This window comes from Trichosurus vulpecula, chromosome 5 (assembly GCF_011100635.1).
Source record: "Trichosurus vulpecula isolate mTriVul1 chromosome 5, mTriVul1.pri, whole genome shotgun sequence".
NCBI classification, from domain to species: Eukaryota; Metazoa; Chordata; class Mammalia; order Diprotodontia; family Phalangeridae; genus Trichosurus; species Trichosurus vulpecula.
In genome coordinates, this window is record NC_050577.1 from 235212891 (window position 1) to 235238166 (window position 25276).

Sequence of the window (25276 nt, forward strand, 5' to 3'; positions counted from 1 at the left end):
TAAGTTTCTTTTTCCCCCCCTTATTCACCTGTCAATTAATTACATGTCCATGTAAAACACACTTTTAATTTTACTGAAGTTCCTCAGCACTGAAATCTGGTTGCTCCTTGGGGGCAAAATGGTCCTGAGGGAATGTGATTTTTAAAAGAGCTTATATTAAACTCACTCAGACCCTCACTCAGGATCAAAGCCACTACAAGGAAATTAATAAGAAAAGAAAAGACATCTACCAACTATCTGCTCGTGACCACTTGATACCTTAACTCTATTTTTATCGTGGGCTGCTTCCCCTGCATGTTTTATGGTGTTTTTTAAAGCAGATATTAAGGGATAATTGGACACTGAACCTGGAATTAGGAGACCCAAGTGTGAATTCTGATTTGGATGTATACTAGATGTATGACCATAAACACAGAAGTCACAGCACTTAAGTCTTAGGGCTTCAGTATCCTCTTCTGTAAAAGGGGAGATAATAATACTAGTACCATCTACCTGATGGGGCAGTGGATAGAGTGCTGGGCCTAGGGTCAAGAAGGCATCCTCTTCATATATATTCTACTTTTTCTCCAACATAGTCATATCATTGGTCCTCCTCAAGTGTGAAGGACAAACAACTGTAGTAATGAAATCACAGATTAGGACTTCTCTTCCCAAAAGATACTTATATGTCTGTGTGAGAGGTTATTAATTTATACATACATATATACATATATTAGAGAGCATGCATTACTTTATAACAGAAGTGGGGTACCTGTGGCCTCAAGGCCACATATGGCCTTCCAAGTCCTCAAGTGCAGCCCTTCGACTGAATCCAAACTTCACAGAACAAATCCCTTAATAAAGGACTAGTTACTAGTCTAACTATTCTATGATTTGAACTCTAGCCCCCAAATCACTAAGCTGTGCATTACTCCTTGACCCCACAACACCATGCTAGGCTTTGACCCAAAAAAGATGAAAGGGAGAGGAATATTACCTATATATGATAAAAAAATCATTTTAAAAAAAAGACAAATAACTGATAATAAAGTAGGATTTGTTCTGTGAAGTTTGGATTCAGTCAAAGGGCTGTACTCGAGTACCTAGAGGGCCACATTTGTTCTCGAGGCCACAGGTTCCCCAACCCTGGATAATATATTATGGCACACACACACACACACACACACACACACACACACACACACACACGTGTGTGTGTGTGTGTATACATACATACATATACATACACATACACATATGTATATACACACATACATATATGTATGTGTATATGTATAGACACACACACACATATGTTTTAGATAAGTGTTTGGAGAACCATGAGGTTATTTGATTTGCCCAAAGTCCATGGAACTGGTGTGTATGAGAGGCAGGATGTGAACACTGGCTATCCGCACTCCAGCTCTGGATCTCTAGCCACCTCATCACATGCCTGTCTTCTGAAATAATAGCATGAACATATATATTATTTTCTTTGTGGTTTTTCCTCCCTAAAAATACCAAATTTGCTTATATATAAGACTAAGACTTTGGAAAGGTTTTAGTGTTCTCCCTAATTTCCCCTTTTCAATCTCTATTTAAATAATGTACTCAGAGACTAACAAGGAGGTGCAATCAAACCACCACTAGGGAAAAACAGACCAATCTGCAGCTCAGGCAGACCCTGACAATGTGCCCTTTCATCTTGAATCTAAGCCCTGGACACTGTTCTGAGCTCTTTGAAGTTCCCACTTGGGAGGTTGAGGGGGGAGGGGAAGGAGAAGGGTTAAAACCCAAACAAAAATACAAACCTCAGGCTACCCCTCTCCATTCCACATTGAACCTAACTATTAACTTTTGACTTACATGTTTTCTGTGTACAGATTAAGTTAAATTAATATGTTGTCTTTGATTTTTTTTTCCTTTTGAACTTCAAAACTAACTGCTATTGTACCTGAAACTGACCAATCAGGACCCTCTTAACCACAGTGCCTAACACCATTGCTACTTCTGAAAATCATTTTAAAGAAGGTTAATAATAATATGAAAGAGGCAGCCTGGGGAGTAGTGACAACCACAATGAGGCAATAAATTTGAAAACTAAGTTACAGAGAGATTTCCCCTCTATATTGGCTAAGGGAGTTCCTTATTAGGAGCTCCCAATGCTGATATAATTAGAGATCTAATTTTATTTTTTCATGATACTATGGGACATAATATTCTATAGTAGATGGAGAGAAAAGGCATAAGCATTTATATAGGGCGTACCATGTGCCAGACATATTTCATAACTATTATAAGATGCTCAGTACAACCTTGCAAGGTGTTTTTTGATTATTGTTCAGTCCCGTAAGACTCTTAATGACCCCATTTGGGGTTTTCTTGTCAGAGATACTGGAGTGGTTTGCAATTTCCTTCTGTAGCTAATTTTACCAAGGAGGAAAGGAAGTTAAGTGATTTGCCCAGGGTTGCACAGAAAGTATCTGAGGCTGGATTTGAACTCAAATTTTTTCTGATTCCAGGCCCAGCACTCTATCTACTATGCCAGTATGACCCAAATCAGAGATTCTAAGTTCAAATCCTGGCTATGATACTTAACAGCCTATGTGAGTTTGGGCAAGTGACTTAATGAATGAGTGCCTCATTTTCTTTGTCTGTAAAAAGACATCTGTCTATGAGTTCAGATACCTTCTAATTAGAATTATGGCTTATCAAGGTGCCTGGCACTTAGTGTGTTGTACCAGAAGCGAGCGAGACACACCACAGAGTATAAGTTTTAAGTGGAGAATTTATTAGCCGGCGGCCATCGGGGTACAGCACCACAAATCAATGGCAAATGTGTTGGGGTGATGGCTTGGCTTATATAAGATATGGGGGTACAGAGTTGGGGGGGACAGGAACAAAGGTCCTGGCTGATCAAAAGATTCAGTCAGGTTATCGTACTAGTGGGATAATCTCATTTACATTCTTTGGTGTAGTCACGGAGCCCCAGGGATATCTGCTAGAAAGGGTCTGCCAGGTTATCCTTCAGTGGGATGGTCCTATCTATTGAGATTCCTTGGTGGAGTCATGGAGGCCCAGGGGGTTTGCTAAATGCCAAAGATATCTGAGTCCATTCTTTCTGGGGGTGCTTGTCAGTAGCTAGGGGTTACTCAGGGGTTCCTAATTTTCCTTGTATTACAGTGAATGCTTAGGTAATGTTCATTGACTGATGAATATAGAACTTTGATCCCATAATTCCAGGTTCAGCACCCTGTCTGATTTCTCTCTTGCCTTTCTTTCTGGTTATGTAATTGTAGTTATTTCATCTTTTCATTATAATGATTACTCCCTACATGTTCCAGAATTACATTGCTCTTTTCTCTATTTTTTTTCCAATTTTTCTACATCCTTGTGACTTTAGAACTAGATATAATATTCCCATAAAGTGCCAAGAATTATGGGTAATTATTATGTGCAGTTATCATTCTTCATTTGTTATGTAGCTGGTGCTGACTCTAGAAGCCATAATGGCCCATATCCTAAACCAAGTGTTTAATTGAGCAACCAATCAGCAAGCATTTCAGTGCCTACTTGGTTCTAGCCATTAATTTCACAAATGCAAAAGCAAGAGAATCCCTGCCCTCAAGGTGCTTAATCTATTGGATGATGCACACCCATTTTCTGAAATTATTAGATTAAGAGTAAAATTAGAAAATATACCATGTACTTCTCAGTATTGAGCAATGTCTAAAAACAAGCAGCAGGCATCTAGGTTTTGCAGTGGATGAATTCTGGGCCTGGAGTCAGGAAGATTCATCTTCCTGAGTTCAGATCTAGACTCAGACACTTCCCAGATGTGTGACCCTAAGCTAGTCACTTCACCATGTTTGCCTCAGTTTGCTCATCTGTAAGATGAGCTGGAGAAGAAAATGGCAAGCCACTTCAGTATCTCTGCCAAGAAAATCCCAGATAGCAAACCACTCCAGTATCTTTGCCAAGAAAATCCCAGAGTGGGTCCCAGAGAGTCAGGCACAACTGAAAATATGGCTGGACAACAACAAACAAGAGCCACACCCCTAAGATTATATCCTTTTGAAAAAAAATATGCAGATACAAACTGATCAGAGACTGCACCCAGGATTTTTACAAGCTGAATTAGGGAAAACATGCGACATATAACCATACCAATAAAGTATTTGCTTGTTGGTAATCAAAGTTGAACATTTGGGAGGAAAGTACTATCACTCTGAATATCACTTACCGATTTATTCAGAGTAAGCTAGCTGTGGTGAAAGCAATATTTATTGGCCTGCTAAGTTAGTAGTTGTACGGTCTGTGTTTTTATCTGAAGATTTATATCTTAAAACTTGAGGATCTAATATTTTACACCAATTTTCTTGTATATTTGGACTTGTCATGTCTTTTTAAAAGCTAGTGTTATAACACCATTTGAAAAATTTTAAATATCTCCATAACTCTTTTTTTAATTTCATTTTTAGGAATTTGCTGCTCTGACAAAAGAATTAAATGCATGCCGGGAACAACTGCTAGAAAAAGAAGAAGAAATATCTGAACTTAAGGCTGAGAGAAACAACACAAGAGTAAGCATGAAGTGCACTGAGTGATTTTATCCTGCATCTGAATTAGTTTCCTTTGCCCTTTGGTGCTACGCTAGGCTACGTTCCACATAGATGGGCAATGGGAAGGAATAAGCATTTATATAGTGCCTACTATGTACCAGTCAATGTACTATAAATATCATCTCATTTGATCCTCACAACAACTCTGTGAGGTAGACATTTTCATTATTTCCATGTTATGGTTGACAAAACTGAGGCAGAGGGTCCCACAGCTAGTAGGAGTGTCTGAGGTTGGATTCGAATTCAGGTCTTCTGACTTCAGCCACAGCATTCTATGCACTGTGCCAGCAGCTGCCTCATACGAATCCCAAATAAGCACATATGCCTTTAGAAATTTAAAAACAATACTTGGATTTTTGAAGATCATGTGTATATATACCAGGATTTTGAAATGGCATCAGGAGACTTGAGTTCTGCGTTGACCTCCACTCCTTACTAGTTAAGTTACATCTTTTTGGGTTGAATTAAATGCTTACTAAAGTTCCTCCCAGGCTTCAAATTCTATAGCTCTATGGGAGAAACAGCCACAGTAACAACAGATTGAACGTGGAGTCTTCTTTAAGAAATTGGACATTTCATTACTATCACATCATGTTACCACTGTTTAAAGACACTTTTTGTTGTCACATAACAGTAAAAAAAAAAGGAGGGGGGGACAGCTAGGTAGCACAGTAAGTACAGCACCAGCCCTGGAGTCAGGAGAACATGAGTTCAAATGTGTCCTCAGACACTTGACACACTTACTAGCTGTGTGACCTTGGGCAAGTCACTTAACCCCAATTGCCCTGCCTTACCCCCTGCAAAAAAAAAAAGAGTAAAAAAAAAAGTTGTATTTCCTTTGCCAAGTCAACAAGCTTTTATTAATTGCCTGCTATGTGACAGGCACTGTGCTAAGCAGTGGTGATACGAAGAAAGGCAAAAACAATTCCTGCCCTCAAGGAGTTTATACATTATATATTATACATGTAAACAAATACGTACAAGCAAGATATAAATATGAAATATTCTAGCCCCTACATTGTAAAGTCAGTGCAGTTACCCGACGGTAAAAAAGCAGTTTTATCTCTGCACAGTCACTTATCTTGAGTATGGGCATTCGATTCAAATATTCTGAGTATTATATATTTTATACTTTGAGTATTATATTTTGAGTATTATAGCTATTACAAACAACATCCAAAAAAACAAATATTATGAATGCATTGTATCTTTTGTGGTTGGTCTTAGAAAAGATATAAAATAATATAAAACATATCTAAATAACCACTGGGCCCATATTAGCAGTAAAAGTTCCCTCTATGTGCATAATGTTTATGTGATCAAGATCCATTTATTTCCTTATGCTTTTACCCAGGAGGAGCATGGTGTAGTCAATAAAGAGCAGACCTTAGGGTCACAAAGATGGGTTCAAGTCTTGTCTCTCTCTCTCTCTCTCTCGCATACACACATAGAAACATACATGTGTATACACATGCACACATATACAAACATATAGTGTGTGTGTGTGTGTGTGTGTGTGTGTGTGTGTAACAACAACAGGTCATCAAAGACATCGATTCAATCAAAGTCTCTTGATTCAATCAAAGGCAAGACTTCAATCAAAGGCACTTGATTACCTTAGTGCTGAGAGGCACTCCAAAAGAAAAAGCAGCCAAATGTCCTACTTCACTTGCCAATACAGTATATATGATGTATGTATATACACATATGCATCTATATAAACACATATATACATACGTGTTTGTGTGTGTGTGTGTGTGTGTGTGTGTGTGTGTATACTGAATGTGGGACCTTGGGAGACTTACCCTCTAAGTGATCTACAAAACTCTTTAAAATCATAAGGTGACAAGAAGGTGCCAACCTGTATTGGTAATCTATTACTCCATCTAGGAGTTTCTTATATCAATGAAATTACAGTTGGAGTGCCTTTCCCTGTTTCCATCTCTGTGATCTTATCAAATATTTAAAAATACTTCATATTCTGTGCATATCACTGGTTTTCTTAGCGTATTTCCTCCCACTGTAAATATGCTTTTAATCATTGTCCAACCTATCTATTTATTCAGAAAATTACAAGCAAGTTGGCCATACTGAGAGATATTATCCACTGTCCTCCCTTATCCTTCTCCCCGCTCCCACATTTTGGAAATCTTCTAGTCTCTCTACCCACATCTTGATTTCTACCTCTTCCATCATAGTTTGAGTCTCTCTACTCTCTACTACCCTGATTTCCATGGTCATTTCCTAGGTCTCCTCTGACCTTTAAATAAAACAGAACAGGCTAGAAGGATTACTTCTTTCTCATTGAATATCTTACTCTATGACAATCTCTTGCTCCTGGGTGTTGGGCAGATGGCCCCAAAGTAGTCTTTTCTTTCGTTCACTCACTCATTCATTCATTCATTCAGCTAGGATTTGTACTAGGCATCAGGGTTAGAAAAATATAAATGGAACAGTCCCTGATTTCAAGGTGTTTTCATTCTATTGGGAAGAAAGAACACGTACAGAGATAAATGAATAGAGAGTATATGCAAAGTAAATAAAATGTAATTGGGGAAGGGCACACTAGTGCCCAGGGACATCGGAATGGGTTTTCTATTGGAATTTGTGCTTGAACTTAGCATCAAAACAATAGCAAGCACTTGCATAGCAATTTAAAGCTCTATAAGGCTGACAAAATAAGTTATTTAGATTGTGTCATTTGATCCTCACAATAGCACTAGGAGGTAGGTACTATTATTACCCCGATTGTAAAGATGAGGAAATTTAGGTAGACAGAGGTGACTTGTTGTAACGACAATGTTTCTAGCAGCTGCTGACCAACAACAAGAGCACACAGAAGGGCTGCTAGCACAGGTCCTTTGATCTGCTTTTCTTAGGAAAGCAACTTTAAGGGGTTAACAATCTCACTTTAATTAAACATGCATATACCATTCACTTAGGTCAATGGGAAAAGTCAGCACCCTGAACTTCGGGGAAAACACAAACAGAAATTACAAGCAGAAATTATATAAATAGAGCAAATAACACACAGAAATCAACAGATAGGCCTCTAGCTGTCTGTCAGGATGTTACATACATAGTTACCAGAGAGATAAGCACCAACATCTGGGTTATCAAAGGGGGAGGTGGGGGGTGGGGGTGGTCCAACAGCTACCCAGAATCTAATCTGGCCAAATCACCAACACTCTTCCAATGAGTATGCCCCCAAAGGTGAAATGCTAACCTTCTAGCACACATACTCTGCTCAGGGCCTGCTTAGCATTTATGGTATGGGAAAGTTCTTCAGTCACTAGCACCACATCATATACATTTTTTTCAATTAATGACGCTGGATTGCCTTGATGCTGAAAAGCACCCCAAATCAAAGACAACAAAAAGGTCCCACTGTTTGCTATTACGTTTGAAAGGCAGTACTCATCAAAGTTATTTGATTACCTCAGTGCTGAGAAACACTCCAAGACAAAAGGGTCCAGCTTTACCCGCCCTATTCAAACAAAGGCAAGACTCATTAAAGGCACTTGATGGCCTTAGCATTCCAAAAGAGAAAAACAGCAAAAAAGTCCCACCATAATTACCATAACACTTGTTCAAGGTCACACAAGTGGGAAATATTTGAGACAAGATTCAAACTCAGGAGTTTTAGACTCTAAGTCAAATGCTATTTATTATACCATTTGGCTGCCCAAGAGAAGCTAGGAATTCTAGGAGGTAAAAATGAGAATGTATTTCATGTCTTTGCAAAGGCACAAGGATGGAAGATGGAACATTATATATGGGGAACGGCAAAGAGAACCAGTTTGGCCACAATTTAACATGTGTGGAAGAAATTAATATGCATTAGTCAGTCTAGAAATTTGGCTGGAGCCAAATTGTGTAGAGTTTTAAACCCCAACAGAGGAGTTTGTCTTTTATTTTATTAGCAAGAGGGAACAGTCAGGGGAACAAGGAAGTGACATGGTCATCTATGAGCATTGAAAATCAGGACAAAATTTGCCTGACTCTCATTTCCTATAATCTTTCACGTAAAAGATAAAGTATCTCAGCAGACACACCTTGCGTTTCTTTGGGTGCTCAGATGTAGATCATCCAGTTCGGGTGACTTGAATTTTTCGAGAAAAAATGAGGTGCTCCTTTACTATTGTTATTTATTTGGAGTATCAAATCCCTTTTGGCCATTTTTTTTCTTTTTCTTTCATTTCCAAAGCAATGGAGAGTTTTCTTTGGAGAGAAGACAGAAGAAGAACAAGGCCAGGCAAGGGAGTGACTCTGCCCTCTCTTCGTAATTATTGTCACCATAATCAAATTGCTTTTTGGAACCTCTTCCCTACTGTGGCTTTAAAAAATATATAAACCAGTTTTATTGTCCTCTGCTTTCTTTGGAATCAAAATTGAAGAAAATATGAATACTCAACCTTATTTAGGATGTGAGAAGAGGCCAATGAGCACAACTCAACTTGAATTAACTGATAAACATAGAAAATACTTACCTTTCTTGAACCAATGGCTTAGGACCTAAAGAGATTATTTTTAGAGTGCAAGGGAAATAGACATGTTCTTTTCTAAGGTCAAAGAGTCATAAATGACTCTTTATTAAGATCAGTGGAACCAACACATTGAATGAAAATTTGCTTTCTTCCCCTCTTTATCTCCCTGGTTAAATGTTGGGGAGATTATTTTATTATATATCCTTTATATTTTTTTTGTCTGGACCTGTGGCTTTTATCTTACATTTTTATCCCAGTGGGGATACTATATTTGCAAAGCAGATCACCAATTACTCTGAAACTTACAATTTTAGAGGGCTTCCTAGAACCTTTAGAAGTTAAGTGATTTGCCCAAGATGGCATGGCTAGTATGTATGAGAAGAGAGACTTTAACCCAGGCCCTCCTGCCTTTTGACTTTGAGATCTGAGTCTGTGTTTCCATTATGCCATCTTGCCTTTAATCTTGATTTTAGATTTATGTCATTTTTTTTACATATGCTTTTGTTCTTAGAACTTACTTTGTCATAACAACCTGATGTGCTGATCTTAGGCTTGTTATTCCTTTATTCTGCCCTGTTGATTCTTCATGACCCCACAGACCATAGCAAGTTAGCCTATCCTACATTTTCTCTCAAAGTCTATCCATATTCATGCTCGTTGTTCCTGTGACACTATCTGTGCTTCTCATCCTATACCATCCCCTTTTCCTTTTGCCTTTAATCTTTCCCAACATCAGGGTCTTTTCCAGTGAATCCCATCTTCTCATTAGGTGGCCAAAGTATTTAAACTTCAGCTTTAGTATTTGACCTTCCAATAAATAGTTTGAATTAATTTCTCTAAATACTGCTGGATTTGGTCCTCTTGCTGTCCAGGGGTTTCCCAAAAGTCCTCTGTGGTATCATGATTTGAAAGCATCAATTTTACATGATTTGGCTTTCCTTAGAGTCCAACTCGCACAGCCATACATTGGTATTGAAAAACCCATAGCTTTGACTCTATGGAAATTTGTCATTAAGGTGATGTCTCTGCTATAGTATGCTGTCCAAATTTGCCATCACTTTCCTTCCAAGGAGAAAGTGTCTTTTATCTTCATGATTACAGCTGCTGTCTGCAATGATCTTTGAGCCCAAGACTATAAAATCTGACACTACTTCCATTTCTTCTCACTCCATTTGCCACTAAGTGATGGATTCGGTTGAACAAGCATTTATTAGGTGCCTAACAATGTGTTTTTGGTGTATTCATAATTCTGTGTTGATCTATATATTTGTAAACATATTGAGCAGTTATCACATATACATATATCTATATGTGTGTGTATATATAATACATACATACACTTTGAGTTGCCAAGATTTCAGCTTTTTTGATGTTAAGCTAAAAGCCAGCTTTTATACTCTCTTCATTCACCCTAGGCTTCTTAATTCTTCTTCACTTTCTGCTACCAGAATGGTATAATCTGCATATCTGAAATTGTCGATATTTCTCTCAGCATCCTTAATTCTGGCTTTCGATTCATCCAGCCTGGCATTTCACATGATGTTGCAGTCTATATTTATGTTAAATAAGGTGAAATATATAGCCTTACCATACTCCTTTTCTAGTCTTAAACCAATCAGTTGTCCCATGTTCAGTTCTAACTGTTGCTTCTTGAACTGCATACAGCCTCCTTAGAAAACAAGATGGTCTGGTACTCCCATCTCTTTGAGGACTTGCCATATTTGGTTGTGATCCACACAGTCAAAGGCTTTAGTGAACTCAATGAAGCAGAAATACATTTTTTTTCTGGAACTCCCTTGCTTTCTCCATAATCCAGCAAATGTTGGCAATTTCATCTCTAGTTCCTCTGCTTCTTTGAAAACCAGCCTGCGTTTCTGGTAATTCTCACTTCATATATTGCTGAAGTCTAGCTTGCAGAATCTTAAGCATAACCTTGCTGGTGTGTAAAATGAGCACAATTGTTTGATAATTTGAACATTCTTTGGCAATGCCTTTCTTTAGAATTGGGATGTAAACTGATTTTTTTCCAATCCAGTGGCCAATATTGAGTTTTCCAAATTTGCTGCAAATTGAATGCAGCACTTTAACAACATCACCTTTTAGGATTTTAAATAGCTCAGCTGGAATTCCATTACCTCCACTAGCCTTATTGTTAGCAGTGCTTCCTAAGGCCCACTTGACTTTGTTCCCCAGGATGTCTGGCTCTAGATCGGTAACCACACCATCATGGTTATCAGTAATGCTAAGATCTTTCTTATATGGTTCTGTTATGAAGGAGAGAAAAAAAGTAGTATAAGATTGGAAGCAGCTAAGGAAGGAATAGAACTGAGGATTCGGTTGGACAAGCATTTATTAGGTGCCTAACAATGTGTTTTGGTGTATTCATAATTCTGTGTTGATCTATATATTTGTAAACATATTGAGCAGTTATCACGTATACATATATCTATATGTGTGTGTATATATAATACATACATATATATGTGTGTGTATGTATAATTCACAGAATCATAGATCATAAATTGGCAGTGATTGCAATGAAAGCCTAGTCTAGTCCAACCCTGTTATTTTACCAGTGGAGAAACTGGGGCCAAGGAGGTAAAGCGATATGTTCAAAATCACATGCTAAGCATAGTAAGTAGCAAACCTAGTACTCAAACTTAGGTCCATCTGGACTTTGCCGCTAGGAAGATTTGAGTTTCGAATCATACCCCAGATAATGAGTAGTTATACAACCCATAAACAACTCTGAGCCTCAAGGTCTTCACCTTTCAAAAGAGTGGTTCTGACCTAATGACTTCAGAGCATCTTCCCATTTCTGTATCTATAATCTTATAAGAAACTGTTAGAATGTACATCCCAAAAGTAATGGAGAAAGGCCATCTCCAGCTCTTTTCATTGCTGCCTCCTCCTAAAAACAGCACTTACATAGGAAATTTCCATAGCAACCTGATATTGTCGAATGCATTAATGTTTATCATCTTTAAATATAATAAATAATATTAACTTTTATAAAGCTTTGATAAGTGTATGGCTCACTTCCTCTCCCAAACACACAACATCCCACATATAAGTTGTAGGAGTAGAATGAAATTTCTTATTTACATAAACACATGCTTGAGGTAAAAAGGCCAGCAATGTTCAGAAGATGGCCCACAGTTAGACACCTTTTTGTCTTATTGTAATTGTTCTCTCTTTGCTTTCATACCTTATCTCACTAAAAAAAAATATTCATTGCTTTCATTCTCACTACATATTCTTTTGTTCAGATTACATAGGGACCTCATACTTACCTGATATTTTCTGGTTCCTCTTACTTTCCTTATGCTTTCCCTTTAAATCCTTCTTGTCAGTCAATTAACAGGCATTTATTATGGGGTAGGTGGATGATTATCTTACAGGTAAAGGGACTAACATGAGGAGAGGAGGGCAGGAGTGGAAGAGAACTCCTAGAGAAAGCAGAATTTGGGCTAAGTCTTGAAAGAATGAAGGGAAACTAAGAGGCTAGAGATGAAACACTAGAGAATTCTATCCATGGAGTACATCCAGTACACAGGCCTGGAGATTGGAGGAGGTATGCCACATATGAAGATCAGAGAAACTAGTTGTGACAACAGTGCTGCTAGCAGTTGCTGGGGAGGTATATAGACCAACACCACCAGCACACAGGAGGGCTACTAGCACAGGCTTTTTGATCTACTTTTCTAAGGAAAGCAACTTTAAGAGGTTTACAATCTCACTTTAATTAACCATACATATATCATTCACTTAGTTCAGGGGGAAAAAATCAGCACCCTGACTTCAGAGAAAATACAAATAGAAATTATATAAAAAGAGCAAATAGCACAAATCAACAGACAGAGCTTCTAATTGTCTGTCCATAGCAATACCTACATAGTTACCAGAGAGAGAAGCAGCAACATCTGGGTTTTCAAAATGGGGCTCCCTAACAGCTACCCAGAGTCTCATCTGGCAAAATCACAGGAAAATTCCAATGAGTGAGCCCCAAAGCAAAATGCTAACCTCAGAGCATATATACACTTCTTCAGGGTCAGCCCACAGAGGGCATCATAACTATGTGACTTGAATTCATGTGACTTAGGCTTTCTTGTGACTTAAGCAGGTCATCAAGGACTCTTGCTTAATCAAAGACTCTTGATTCAAACAAAGGCAAATCTCAATCAAAGGCACTTGATTACCTTAGTGCTGAGAAGAACGAAAACTCCAAAAGAAAAAAGAACAAAACAAAAAGTTCCTCTTTGCTCACCATTACATTAGGGTGCTTGTACTTCAGCCTATGGAAGGAGGAGTTATGTAGGATGAGCCTATTATATAGGTAGGAAAGGACTCGGTTATAAAAAACATCAAATGCCAAACAAAAGAGTATTTTATTTGAATCTAACAGTATTAAGGAGCCTCTGAAGCTTATTGAGCAGGATAGAGATGTGGTCAGCTAGGTAGAGAGTGGATCGGAATGGAGGGAGATGACACAGGGAGACCCATTACAAGGCAATATCAATACTTCAGGTGAGAGGTGATTTGATTCTAAAATAAGATGGTGACTTTGAGAATAGAGAAAGGGGTGCATGTGTGGCAGACTTTGTGAAAGTACAAACAGATTCTTCCTTCTCTTTGTTACCTCCAGGATCTTACATGTCCTTTAAAGGTCTACTTAAATACCTTATCCTTCAAGGAGACTTTTATGTTTTTCTAGTCAATAAAGGCCTTCCTCTCTTGATTTCATATATTAATCATATATTGACATCATACATTAATTGAATACTTGTTGTTCAGCCATTTCCAACTCTTCATGACCCTGTGAACCATAGCATGCCAGTATTGTCCATGGGGATTTCTTGGCAAAGATACTGGAGTGGTTTGCCATTTCCTTCTCCAGTGGATTGCGGCAACCAGAGATTAAGGGACTTGCCCAGGGTCACACAGCTGGTACATGTGTGAAGCCGGATTGAACCCATGTCTTCCTGACTCCAGACCAAGCACTTTTTTCCACTGAGCCACCTGCCTGTCTCAAGTAATTAAGTACCTACTGTGTACCAAACAAGAAGCAGTGTCCTGACAACTTTGAGGGCTGACTTCAAAGACTGGAAGACCTGAATTTAAGTCCCATCTCTAACACATAGTGGCTTAACATTTCAATAATTTAGGCAGCTCTCTAAAACTGTAAATTGCGAGAAGTTGTTGACCTCCAAGAATTTATGGAAATGAAATGAAATCACAAAGCCAATGAAATCACAAGTCCATTCCCTTTCTCTGTCTTTACATGCCAGGCTCTGTGCTAAACACTCCTAATGCAGATACACAAGTGAGAGAGCCTGGGCCCTCTTGGAATTTACATTGTAAGAGGGGGAGATAACCCTAATTCAGCTATCACAGAATGTATGTTATGATTTTCTATTTAGGGCATGCCTTATCTCCCTTACTGGAATGGAAAAATTCCACAAGGACTCAGCCAATGTCTTATCTAAATTCTATTTCTCCTTAAGTTCTAGCACATTGCTCTGCAGTCAGACTGAAAAATGATTATTGAGTAAATGAATGAATGATCGTTATTCTCTTAAAATGGGTAGTTGTAGTGGTTATGATTCGGGGTGCTAATTTTGAAAGAAGCTGTAACTACCAAATATAATATTTAACCCAGCTCATCATCACACTTAAATAATTAGTGGTGATTTAATTTTCTCATCTTCTTCAGCAGAGAAAACTTTAAATGGAAGCTGGGGCATGTTAGAATGTGTATCTCAACTGTTTAGGATTATCTCTTCTTACAAAGTACTGATTAGTTGAGGAGGTTTTATGTAGGGATGAACATATAGAGTAAATAAATAACATCACACACAGATTCTGAAGTAGACATAAAGGTCAGTTTGTTACTAGAATACCCAATTGTTGCAAGAATTTGCAAACAAACTGTCAACATTCCTTTCTTCTCCTCCTCCTTCTCCTTCCTTCTTTATCCTTCTGTCTCTTTCTCCTCCTCCTCCTTCCTTCTTTATCCTTCTACCTCCTCTTTCTCCTCCTTCTTCTTCACCGTGACCACCACCACCCCCACCATTTGCATAGAGCTTGCTTTGTGCTAGGCATTGTGCTAAGAACTTTGCAATTTTTATCTCATTTGATCCTTGCAATAACCCAGTGAGGTAGGTGCTACTGTTATCTCCATTTTACAGATAAGGAAACTGAGGTAAACAGGTTAAGTGACATACCCAAAGTCCCACAGCTAGGAAGTGTCTAAGGTTGGATTTGAATTCAGATCTTCCTATTGCCAAGCCTGGTGCTTTTATTTCATTTTTATCAGATAGCTTTGTCATGTATTAATGTAACTAAAGCTTCAGTTATGCAACATTCTCATTATTATTATTCATTACTCTTTTTTTTTACTGCTTCTCTGTTTGTTATTATGCCCAATCTCCACTGAAGAATAAAAAAAGAAAACTCTGATAACAAATCTGCATAGTTCATCAAAACAAATTCCCACATTACTTATATCTAAACACATGTGGATTAATAAATGAATCACCTCTTTGGAAAAACATGGATAGCATGTTTCACCTTCAGTATTTCAAAGTTTGTTTTTTTTTCTTTATGATATTGTTGTCATTGTGTAAATTATTCTTCTAGTTCTGCTCATTTCACTTTTCATCAGTTCATAGAGGCTTTAACAGTTTCCTCTGAAACCGTACAGATCATAATTTCTTATGCTATGATAATACTCCATTAGATTCACAGATGATAATTTATTTAGCTATTCCTCAATAAGTGGTCATCCACTTAGTTTCCAGTTTTTGGCTACTACAGAAAGAACAGCTTTAAATAGCTTTGCAAATATGATTCCTTTTCCTCTTTATTTGTAACTTTCCAAAAATTGTATTCGTGCCTAAAAATGGTTATTTTTGAATTAAGAAATGTCTTGTTTTTTTTTTTGTTTGCATTAACATTTGTGGGAAATTATGTTAAATAGTTTATTGGGGAAACTGATTATGAAAAAATTACTGATTATCTGGCCTTAAGTAAGTCAGCAAGTCATGTTCGACCTTAGCTTTTTCCTCCATAAGTGTTATTTAAAATCTATTTTGCATAATATTTTAAGGGATTTTTGCATGTCAAACAACCAACCATTTATCAAGTATATTCTATGTGGAAAAAAAAAAGTACTGAGCACTGGTAATTCAAGGGCAAAAAATAAAACAATTCCTACTCATAATGAACCTAAATTCCAATTAGCCTGTAATTGGGCAAAATAGCTCCAAATAAATGCTTTAACTTCATCTTTATTGGTGGTACATTCACCTTTTTTTTTTCATTTTTGATACTAGTAATTTGATTTTTCTTCTTTCCTTTTTTTAAAGCAAACCAGTTGTTTATTTTTCTTTTTTCATAAATTCAGCTATGTTGATTAGTTCAATGTTTATGTTTTGTTTTGTTTTTGCTTCCAATTTAATTATCTCTCCTTTGATTTTTCAGGATTTTCATTTTGATGTTTAATTGGGGATTTAAAATTTTTTCTAGTTTTTTTTTAGTTGCACGTCCAATTCATTAATCTGTTCTTTCTCTCTCTTTTAATTAATGAGATTTAGATATATAATTTTCCTCCTAAGTATTGTTTTTGGCTACATCTCATAAAGTTTGGTATGTTGCCTCAATATTGTCATTACTTCAATTAAATTATGTATTGTTTCTATAATTTATTCTTTGACCTACTCATTATTTAGTTTCTAATTACTTTTTATTTTATGTTTCCATAGTTCTTTGTTTAATGAATTTTTTATTGCATTATGGTCAATATTTGTAAAGGATGCTATGTACAACTGAGAAAAAAAAGGATATTCCTTTCTATTATCAATTCCCCCTCCCCAGAGGTCTATGATATCTGACTTTTCTAAAACTCTATTCATCTCTGCATCTTCTTCCTTAGTTATGATTAGATTTATTTACTTCAAAGAGGAGAAAATTGAAGTCCCCTGCTAATATACTTTTACAATTTCCTCTTCTAAATCATTTAACTTATGCTTTAAGAATTTGAATCCTGTGCCATTTGGATGCTTTGCCATTCACTTCTAAGTCCTGAAAGACTTTCCCTGATATTACTGCTATCTCTATTTCTGGGCCTATGCTATAGCTTAGTTTAGTATTGATATTACTTCATTTTCTATGTTACATTTTTAGTACAATGCAGTTTCTCTTATTAGCTCTTTTAATTGGATCTGTTTTTGCTTTTGCTTTGTCTTGATAGCTACCCCTGGCTTTTTTACTTCAGCTAAAGCAAAATAGATTCTGCTCTGGCCCCTTATTTTAATTCTGTATGTGTCCCTATTTTTATTTGTTACAAAGGTTTAGGTTTTTTTTTCCTCATTTTCTTCCAAGTTGTCAATCAATAAGTATTTAATAAACATACCTATTTGGTGTGGGGCACTGTACTAAGTACTAGGTGTAACAAAGAAACATAAACAACAACCTCTGCTCTCAAAGAGCTCACAGTACACACAAGTTGTGTACTGGACTCATTGACAATAATTGACATTTGTTTTGCATGACTTGACTTCACATGTATAATTGATATCAAATTGCTTGTCTTCTTAAGGAGGTTGGAGTGGTGGTAGGCAGGGAGAGAATTTGGAGCTCATAATTTTTTTTGGTAAGTGATTGGGGGTTTTTTACATGTAATTGGGTAATGTTTAATGAAATAAATAAAAATATGTTTTAAAGAAAGAAAATCATTGATAGTGGGAGGGCATTGAAATTAAAAAATGTTAGGAAAGAGGTCCTATAAGAAAATAAGATTTTAGCCGAGGAGTAAAGGAGATCAGGGAATCCAGGAGGCAGAGATGGGAAGAAAGGTCATTCTAAGCATGGGAAGCTGCTAGTGAGATTGTACTGAGTTGGGAGATGGAGTTTCTTATTGGGGGAACAACAAACAGGGCAATGTTATTGAATGGAAGATAGTATGGAATTGGATGATAGAGGGAGTATGGTAAGGTGTAAGATAATTAGAAAAGTGTTGTAAGGAATCAGGTTAGGAAGGCAGGTTTAAATGCAAACAGAGGATTTTATATTTAATTCTGGAGCTAAGTGGAGGCCACTGGAATTTACTGAGTATAGGTGTAACATAATCAGACCTGTACTTCAGCAAGAGCCTTTTAGTAGCTGAATGATGGATTGTTGTTGGGGAGAGACTTGTGGCAGTCCCAACTAGAAGGCCAGAGCAATAATCTAGGCATGGAGAAATGAGGGCCTGCATCTGGATGGTGGCAATGTCAGAGGAAAGAAGGTGATGTGTTTGAGACCTGTTACATGGGTAAAATCAACAGGCCTTGGTAACCAATTAGGTAAGGGGGATGAGCGTCCGTGGGATTTTCTTGACAAAAATACAGGAGTGGTTTGCCATTTCTTTTCATGGATCTTTTTGTCAGGCAATGAGAGGTTGTGACTTGCCGGGGGTCACATAGCTAGGAAGTGTCTGAGGCTGTATTTGAACTGAGGTCTTCCTGGCTGCAGGCCCAGTGCTCTCTCTCCACTGAGCCAGAAACTGCCTAAGAAATGTGAGTTAATTGAAAAATAAAAAGGAAAAAAGAGGGGGAAAAACAAAGAAAAGAAGTCTTTCGTTTTTTTTGACCCAATAAAGTGTGTGTGTCTGTGTGTGTCTGTGTGTGTCTGTGTATGTATGTATGTGTGTGTGTGTGTATAAAAACAAGGTTTGGAGGTTGTCATTCTTTTTTGGATAAATAATCCAAGATAATAAACCTCTATTTCATCAATATCTCAGGTCTTGAATGTAGAGCTTTTGAGACATGACTTGTGGTTAGAATAATTTGATATGTGCTTATTTCCCACCAAACAAAGTAATTCTTTTTTTTTCATTCTTGTGCCACTAAATTAGATTGCCCCCAACACAATTTCCTTATGTAATCCTCCATAGTGTTTGACTTGGATATCTAAAGCCTTGTGATGTCATTCTTAATGTCAGTTATAAATAACAAAGCTATAATTCCATCCATCTCAGGGGTCATAAACTGCAAGGGGAAAGCTAAATTGTGTTTGAAACATTCCCTAAAATGCATAGAAAAAAAGCCCCTTTTTTCCTGTTGAGCCAGAGAACCTTATTAAAATTAGCTATGCTAAGATAAATCCAGACTGCTGCTTTTACAGCTGTCTAATTCTCTATAGTTGACACATGTGTCCTCATATAAATTTATGTCCTTCAACAATAGGTCACTTAATAGAAATTGAAACACAATTTGTGCTAGCAAGAGAATTGAATTCAATTCAACAAATATTCATTTAGCACCTACTAAGTATAATGTACTAGATTAAGCAATGAAAGGGATACATAGATAATGATAGGAATAATTATTATTATTATGATTATCATTATTTTGAAAATGTGTTATCTTTTTTTTTTGCATCACCAACATTTCCCAGTACATCTTTCCACTCTAAGAAAACCACTCCTTATAACAAAGAAAAAAAGACAAAAAGAAGGAAAAATTCAGCAAATGTGACCAATGCTTTGAAAAAAGTATGGCCTAACATGTGCAATGTTATACTAACCTTAATATCTCACACCTCTCACTCACTGAGCTAGCTCAGTAACAACCCATCTGCCCTCATATTGGCAGGTCTAAGTTTCCACCAAAGATTACCTCTCAATTATATTCAGTTTCTCTCATGGTCTTAGAGATAAGTTTCTCTGCTCACCATATTAACTTTTGGGCACATAATGATGCATTTCCATTTACACAAAAAGATAATTTTTTTTAGGTCTTAAAACATAATGACTTAGTAATAGGGCAAAATAAATGATACTAACATCATAGGTCCTCAGATCAGTAACATATCACAATCCACGCACAAACTTAGATCACACTGTCCCATCAATGCACTCAAATGCTGTGGTAGCAAATATCTAAATTCTTACAGAAATCTGACAGGAAAGCGCATGAGGAAGGAAAACATTTGTGTACAGGCTAGGCCACAGCTCTTGATTGCAAAATTTGATGTCATTGGTCTTTTCAGGAGCAGCCATGTCACTCTAAGTCATTTCAGGACTGCTTGTCTGCTGGTCTTTGCCACCTTCTAGCTGTTTGTTATTGTTCAGTCATTTCAATAATGTCCAACTCTTTATGACCCCATTTGGATTTTCTTGGCAAAGATACTGGAGTGGTTTGCCATTTCCTTCTCCAGCTCATTTGACAGATGAAGTAATAGAGGCAAACAGGGTTAAGTGACTTTCTCAGGGTCACACTGCTAATAGGTGTCTGAGGCCAGATTTGAACACAAATATTCCTGACCCTGCCGCCTAGCTGCCCCCTCTCCAACTAGACACATCCTCTAATCTTGAACCAGCATCACATTTTCAGTCTCTTTACATTTACAGTCACTCTTTGGAAAAAGCCTTGGAAAAGAATTACAGGATTGAATTGGCCAGAGCATCTCAAAGTTCATCAGGCTGAGCTCACTGGGCATTACAGCCCAGCCCATCCAGTTACTCACTCACTAGGATTCCGCATCTTACAATCATAGTAGAATTTCTCCCTACCAAAAAAATAGCTATGGTTGACCCTCTGAGCCAGGCAGATAAGCTTAACTAACTACTTTATTCATTAAGATTCTCTTTCATCCAATTAGACTCCAGGACCTCTTCCTGTATAACAAAGCAAGTGTAAGACCTCTATTCCCCCAGCCTGATTTTCACTCTTGAATTAGAAGGAGGGGGTCTGCAAAGAGAAGCAGGTGTTTGTGAGGAGCTTCTCTCCTCTATGTGGCTCTAAGGGCAATAGTCAACATTCTGTAGCCAATCAGGAACAAGCAGTCGGTTTTCTTGTGAACTGCTGTGTTCATATAGGTTTGGCAAAGCTATGTTTAATGCCCTTTCCCTCCCCCGCCCACAGCCTCAGTCTTCTTCTGACTATTCTTGACCACCCCAGCTACAGCCTTAATACTTTGTGTCTCTCAGTGACATCAGTAGTACTCAACTTTAATATGTGACTTAAAAACTCAGCAGATTTCCCTTATAAAATCAATGACCTTTATTTACTTCAAAGACTTCAAAAAATTAAATTAATTTTCATTTTTTCAGTCTTACCCCCTTAAGTCTTAAAACAATTACATGGAAATGACCATGTAGTTTGTTGAAACTCTTAGATCTCAAAAAGATCTTCTTCAATCTTTGTCCTTGAAACTATGTTAGCGTATTAGCAGTTTTTAATAAAAAAATTTTCTAAACTATGAATCTCATCACATACAAAATCAGAAAGCTTTTGTATTTATAACACAGTTTTTTATCTCCTAACTTCTTGCATTTAAAAAGTGTTTTCTTACACAAACACAGATTTTAGCTGTTTTTATCAAAGCAAAGTTATTTTCCTCGTTCTTTCAATTATTATGTTTTTCTATGAAAGGTAGTACCCCATATCCTTTACAGGTTGATATAACTCGTTGTGCAAAATTTATTCTGTCTTTTTTTTTGAACGCTAAATTACTCCACAGAAGGGGCAGCAATTTAAAGACACAGTGCTTTACATATGAACAAAGGAACCAATGAATGAAAAACCTTTGTTAAGCATTTATTATATGCCAAGGATTATAAGTGCTGGTGCCAGAGAAAAAAACAAAACAAGAAGCAAATAACAACAACAAAAAAATCCAAGACAGTCCCTTTCCTCTAGGAACTTATAGTTACATATATGTATGTGAATACATAAATATACCTATGTATGCATATACACACATATAATATATGTGTATATATGCACATATACATGTATATATACATTTATAGTGTATGTATACACATACACACATACATATATACATACATGTGAATATATACACATATATATATGGAGAAAGAGAGGGAGAAGAAAGAGGGAGGATTGTTAACTAGTGAGGTATTTGGGGTAAAAGTTGTAGGGATGGTGAATAGAGCTACTTAGATTGACAAACTCCAGGAACACTGGCAAACATTTGTTTGTTTATAATTCCAGAACTACAAAAGGTAAGGAGTAGAAATCCCACACTAAGGGGGTTGGTGAGAGGATAGCAAGGAATTAAAATATTGCACTGCCATAATGTCCTCCACCTCTGAAAAGAGAAAGAGAGGAAGCACCTTTTCATTTAACTTATTTGAAGCTAAGTTCGTTCACTATAATTTCTAACGTTTAATTTCATTTGTCTTGTTTCCATTTCCATTGCTGTAGTCATTGCATATGTGTTTTCTTGGTTCTGCTTCCTTTATGGTGAGGGATAGTATCCTTGTGATTCTGCTTGCTCTAGCACTTAGAACAGTGCCTGGCACCTTGTAAGCACTTAATAAATGTTGATTGATTGATTGGCTACACATCAGTTCATAAAGCTTTCCCATGTTTCTTTGAATTCCTCAAATTTTCCTTTTCTAATTATGCATTAGTATCTCATTGCATTCATCTAACTAAATTTGTTCTGCCATTCCCTAACCAATGAATCCTTCGTTCCTTCCTTATTTCCTTTTCCTTCCTTCCTTCCTTTTCCTTCCTTCTTTTTCCTTCTCTAAATTTGTTCTGCCATTCCCTAACCAATGAATCCTTCGTTCCTTCCTTATTTCCTTTTCCTTCCTTCCTTCCCTTTCCTTCCTTTTCCTTCCTTCCTTCCTTCTTTTTCTTTCTTTCCTTCCTTCCTTTTCCTTCCTTCCTTCCTTCTTTTTCCTTCTCTAAATTTGTTCTGCCATTCCCTAACCAATGAATCCATCCTTCCTTCCTTCCTTTTCCTTCCTTCCTCCTTTCTCCCTCCCTTCTTTTCTTCATTTCTTCTCTCCTTCCCTACTTCCTTCCTTCCTTCCTTCCTCTGACCCTTCTCCTTCCTTTCATTTTATGATCACTACTTTCATTATAGAATACTGCCTCTGATTACAATGCATCTTGGCAAACTGTTAGCTGGCAAGACCCTTATGGTTAGGCCTTCTGTGTCACTGTAACGCTAATAACATTTGGATATGAGAGAAAATCTCTGACTACATTTTCTTTTGTTTCCTACCAATAGTTGTTACTGGAGCATTTGGAGTGCCTTGTTTCAAGACATGAGCGGTCACTAAGAATGACTGTGGTTAAAAGGCAAGCCCAGTCCCCATCAGGCGTTTCCAGTGAAGTGGAGGTTCTCAAAGCCCTGAAGTCCCTGTTTGAGCACCACAAGGCATTGGATGAAAAGGTACAGTATGGAAAGACACTCATGTTCAGCTTAATCGTGCTCTCTCCTTCATGGCATTCTTGCTTTCATCCATTGAAGCACATGTCTTCCTAAAGTAAGTCATTCAAAGAGATTCCCTGAATGGGCATGAAAAATTCAGAGTTTCCCAAGGTCTTTGATATTCCAATTGAACATCATCAGAGGCCTTCCATCAATCTGTTATCTGTAGCTCAACAGAGTTGGTCATACGTAATGTGAATTTGTAATTTCATAATGCTGGCCCAGATACTCTATCAGAGCTCATGTATTGTTGTAGGTTGTCTGTCCCCCCGCCCCCTATCTTCTTCCTCTTTTTTTTGAACTTTATAAGGGATGGTTCTCTGGGAAGTGAGAGGGGTGGAATGTAGCTGGGACCTCAGCTATGAAAAACAAACACTAGCACTGAAAATCTGTTTTGAAAAACAAAAGAAGACTATGCAGTTTCTTCTTCTCACATGGAGATCCTTGCTTAAAGGTGACATTTCTTAGCTCTACTATTCGGTAAGGCCTAGACTACATTTTGTAAAAGTCATTCCATGTAACCAAATAAGATATCAGCAGAAAAAAAAAAACATGCTTTAAGGCATTTTTTAAAAGTAGCTTTAAGCTTTTTCATTGCTGTTGCTGAAATAAATTCTAGTGACATATATAAGCCAGTCTGAGTGTAATACCCTTTGGAAATTATTAAGGTTTATGGTCTGATTTCAGTTTTGTAGAATTTAAAATATCGAACTAAAAAAAATAAATACTCTGTCCTCTTTGGTGTTTTATAAGCTCAGGACTTTTTTTGACATTTCATTGTGAAGTAAGTGACAGGTCATGAACATTCAATTCCAAACCAGTGATTATGCAGCAGTTTTATTTACTTTGTACCAATGCAGATATGTTTGCTCTTTATTAATACATGTATTTCTTCTCAACTCTCAGGTATTTTTCATTTTTTTTCAGAAAGGGCTTATGTGCAACATACGAACGAAGATAACCATAATTTTGTCTTCTAGATTTTTGAGAAATAAATTATATCTTGTTTTTTACTTTAGCTGTCAAAGTCAACAAAAGTGATTCATTAACATTTTTCATGTACCAGAATTGAATTCCTGTCTAGCAGGCCCTGCTAGCATAATTGCCAGTGTGGCAAAATTAGGCAGTAATATTTTCATCTTCTGTCATTATTTGGTACTTTGTTAAATTCTCACTTTTCTGGAAATCTGTTAAGGTTTTGTGATTTTTTAAAAAGTTGTTTATTAAATGTAATGGGCTGCCAGTTTTAAGCTCATAAATAAATCTTACTTTGGACTTTTGGCAGGAAGAGGCTATAAATACAAATTTTTTATGAGACACATTAGACAGAGGGCCAGTCCTGGGTTCAAGCCATGGTTTTGACACATAGTAACTGTATGAATATGGACAAATCACTCAACCTATTAATATCCCAGAAAATTCTATATGGTGATAAATTAGAAGCAAGTTATTGAGCTGAGTAAAAGAACTCAACCATACCAGATGTTCATTGTATCACTGAAATCACAGATTGTCACCAAAACAATTAGGAATAATTTAATATTTTAAAAAAACAGACTTTAATCATGGTATCTCTTCTTGAATTAAAGAAGGATTACTGTGAAGTAAAATCTTTCTGGGTATAAACAGATAGACAAATAGATAGATATGTGTGTTTGTGTATCTGTATGTATGTGTATAGGCCCAGCAAGATTGTGTGCGTGTATATTTGTGTGTGTATAGTCATATAGATATATAAACAGGCTATAGTATAGGCTAGATAGATAAATGTATGTATTTAATGTCATGAAAGTAAAAATTATCAACAAGTACAAACATTCGAATGTGCAAAACAGCTCACCTAAGGAACACAATGCATTAAAGAAAACAATTTTAGATAGGTGGAGAAACATTCATCAAACACTTGCTATGTGCCAGGAATGGTGCCAATCATTGGAGACACAAAACCAAGTA

The 25276-nt window shown here is 36.9% G+C and overlaps 1 protein-coding gene across 1 annotated transcript in view; it reads left to right on the top strand.

Annotated features, from left to right (window-relative positions):
• PPFIA2 (PTPRF interacting protein alpha 2) overlaps positions 1–25276 on the top strand; it is a 420320-nt gene that overhangs the window by 156415 nt on the left and 238629 nt on the right. The window contains 2 exon segments of the mRNA XM_036759390.1: positions 4461–4562; positions 23120–23284. Coding sequence (XP_036615285.1) covers positions 4461–4562; positions 23120–23284 — 267 coding nt within the window.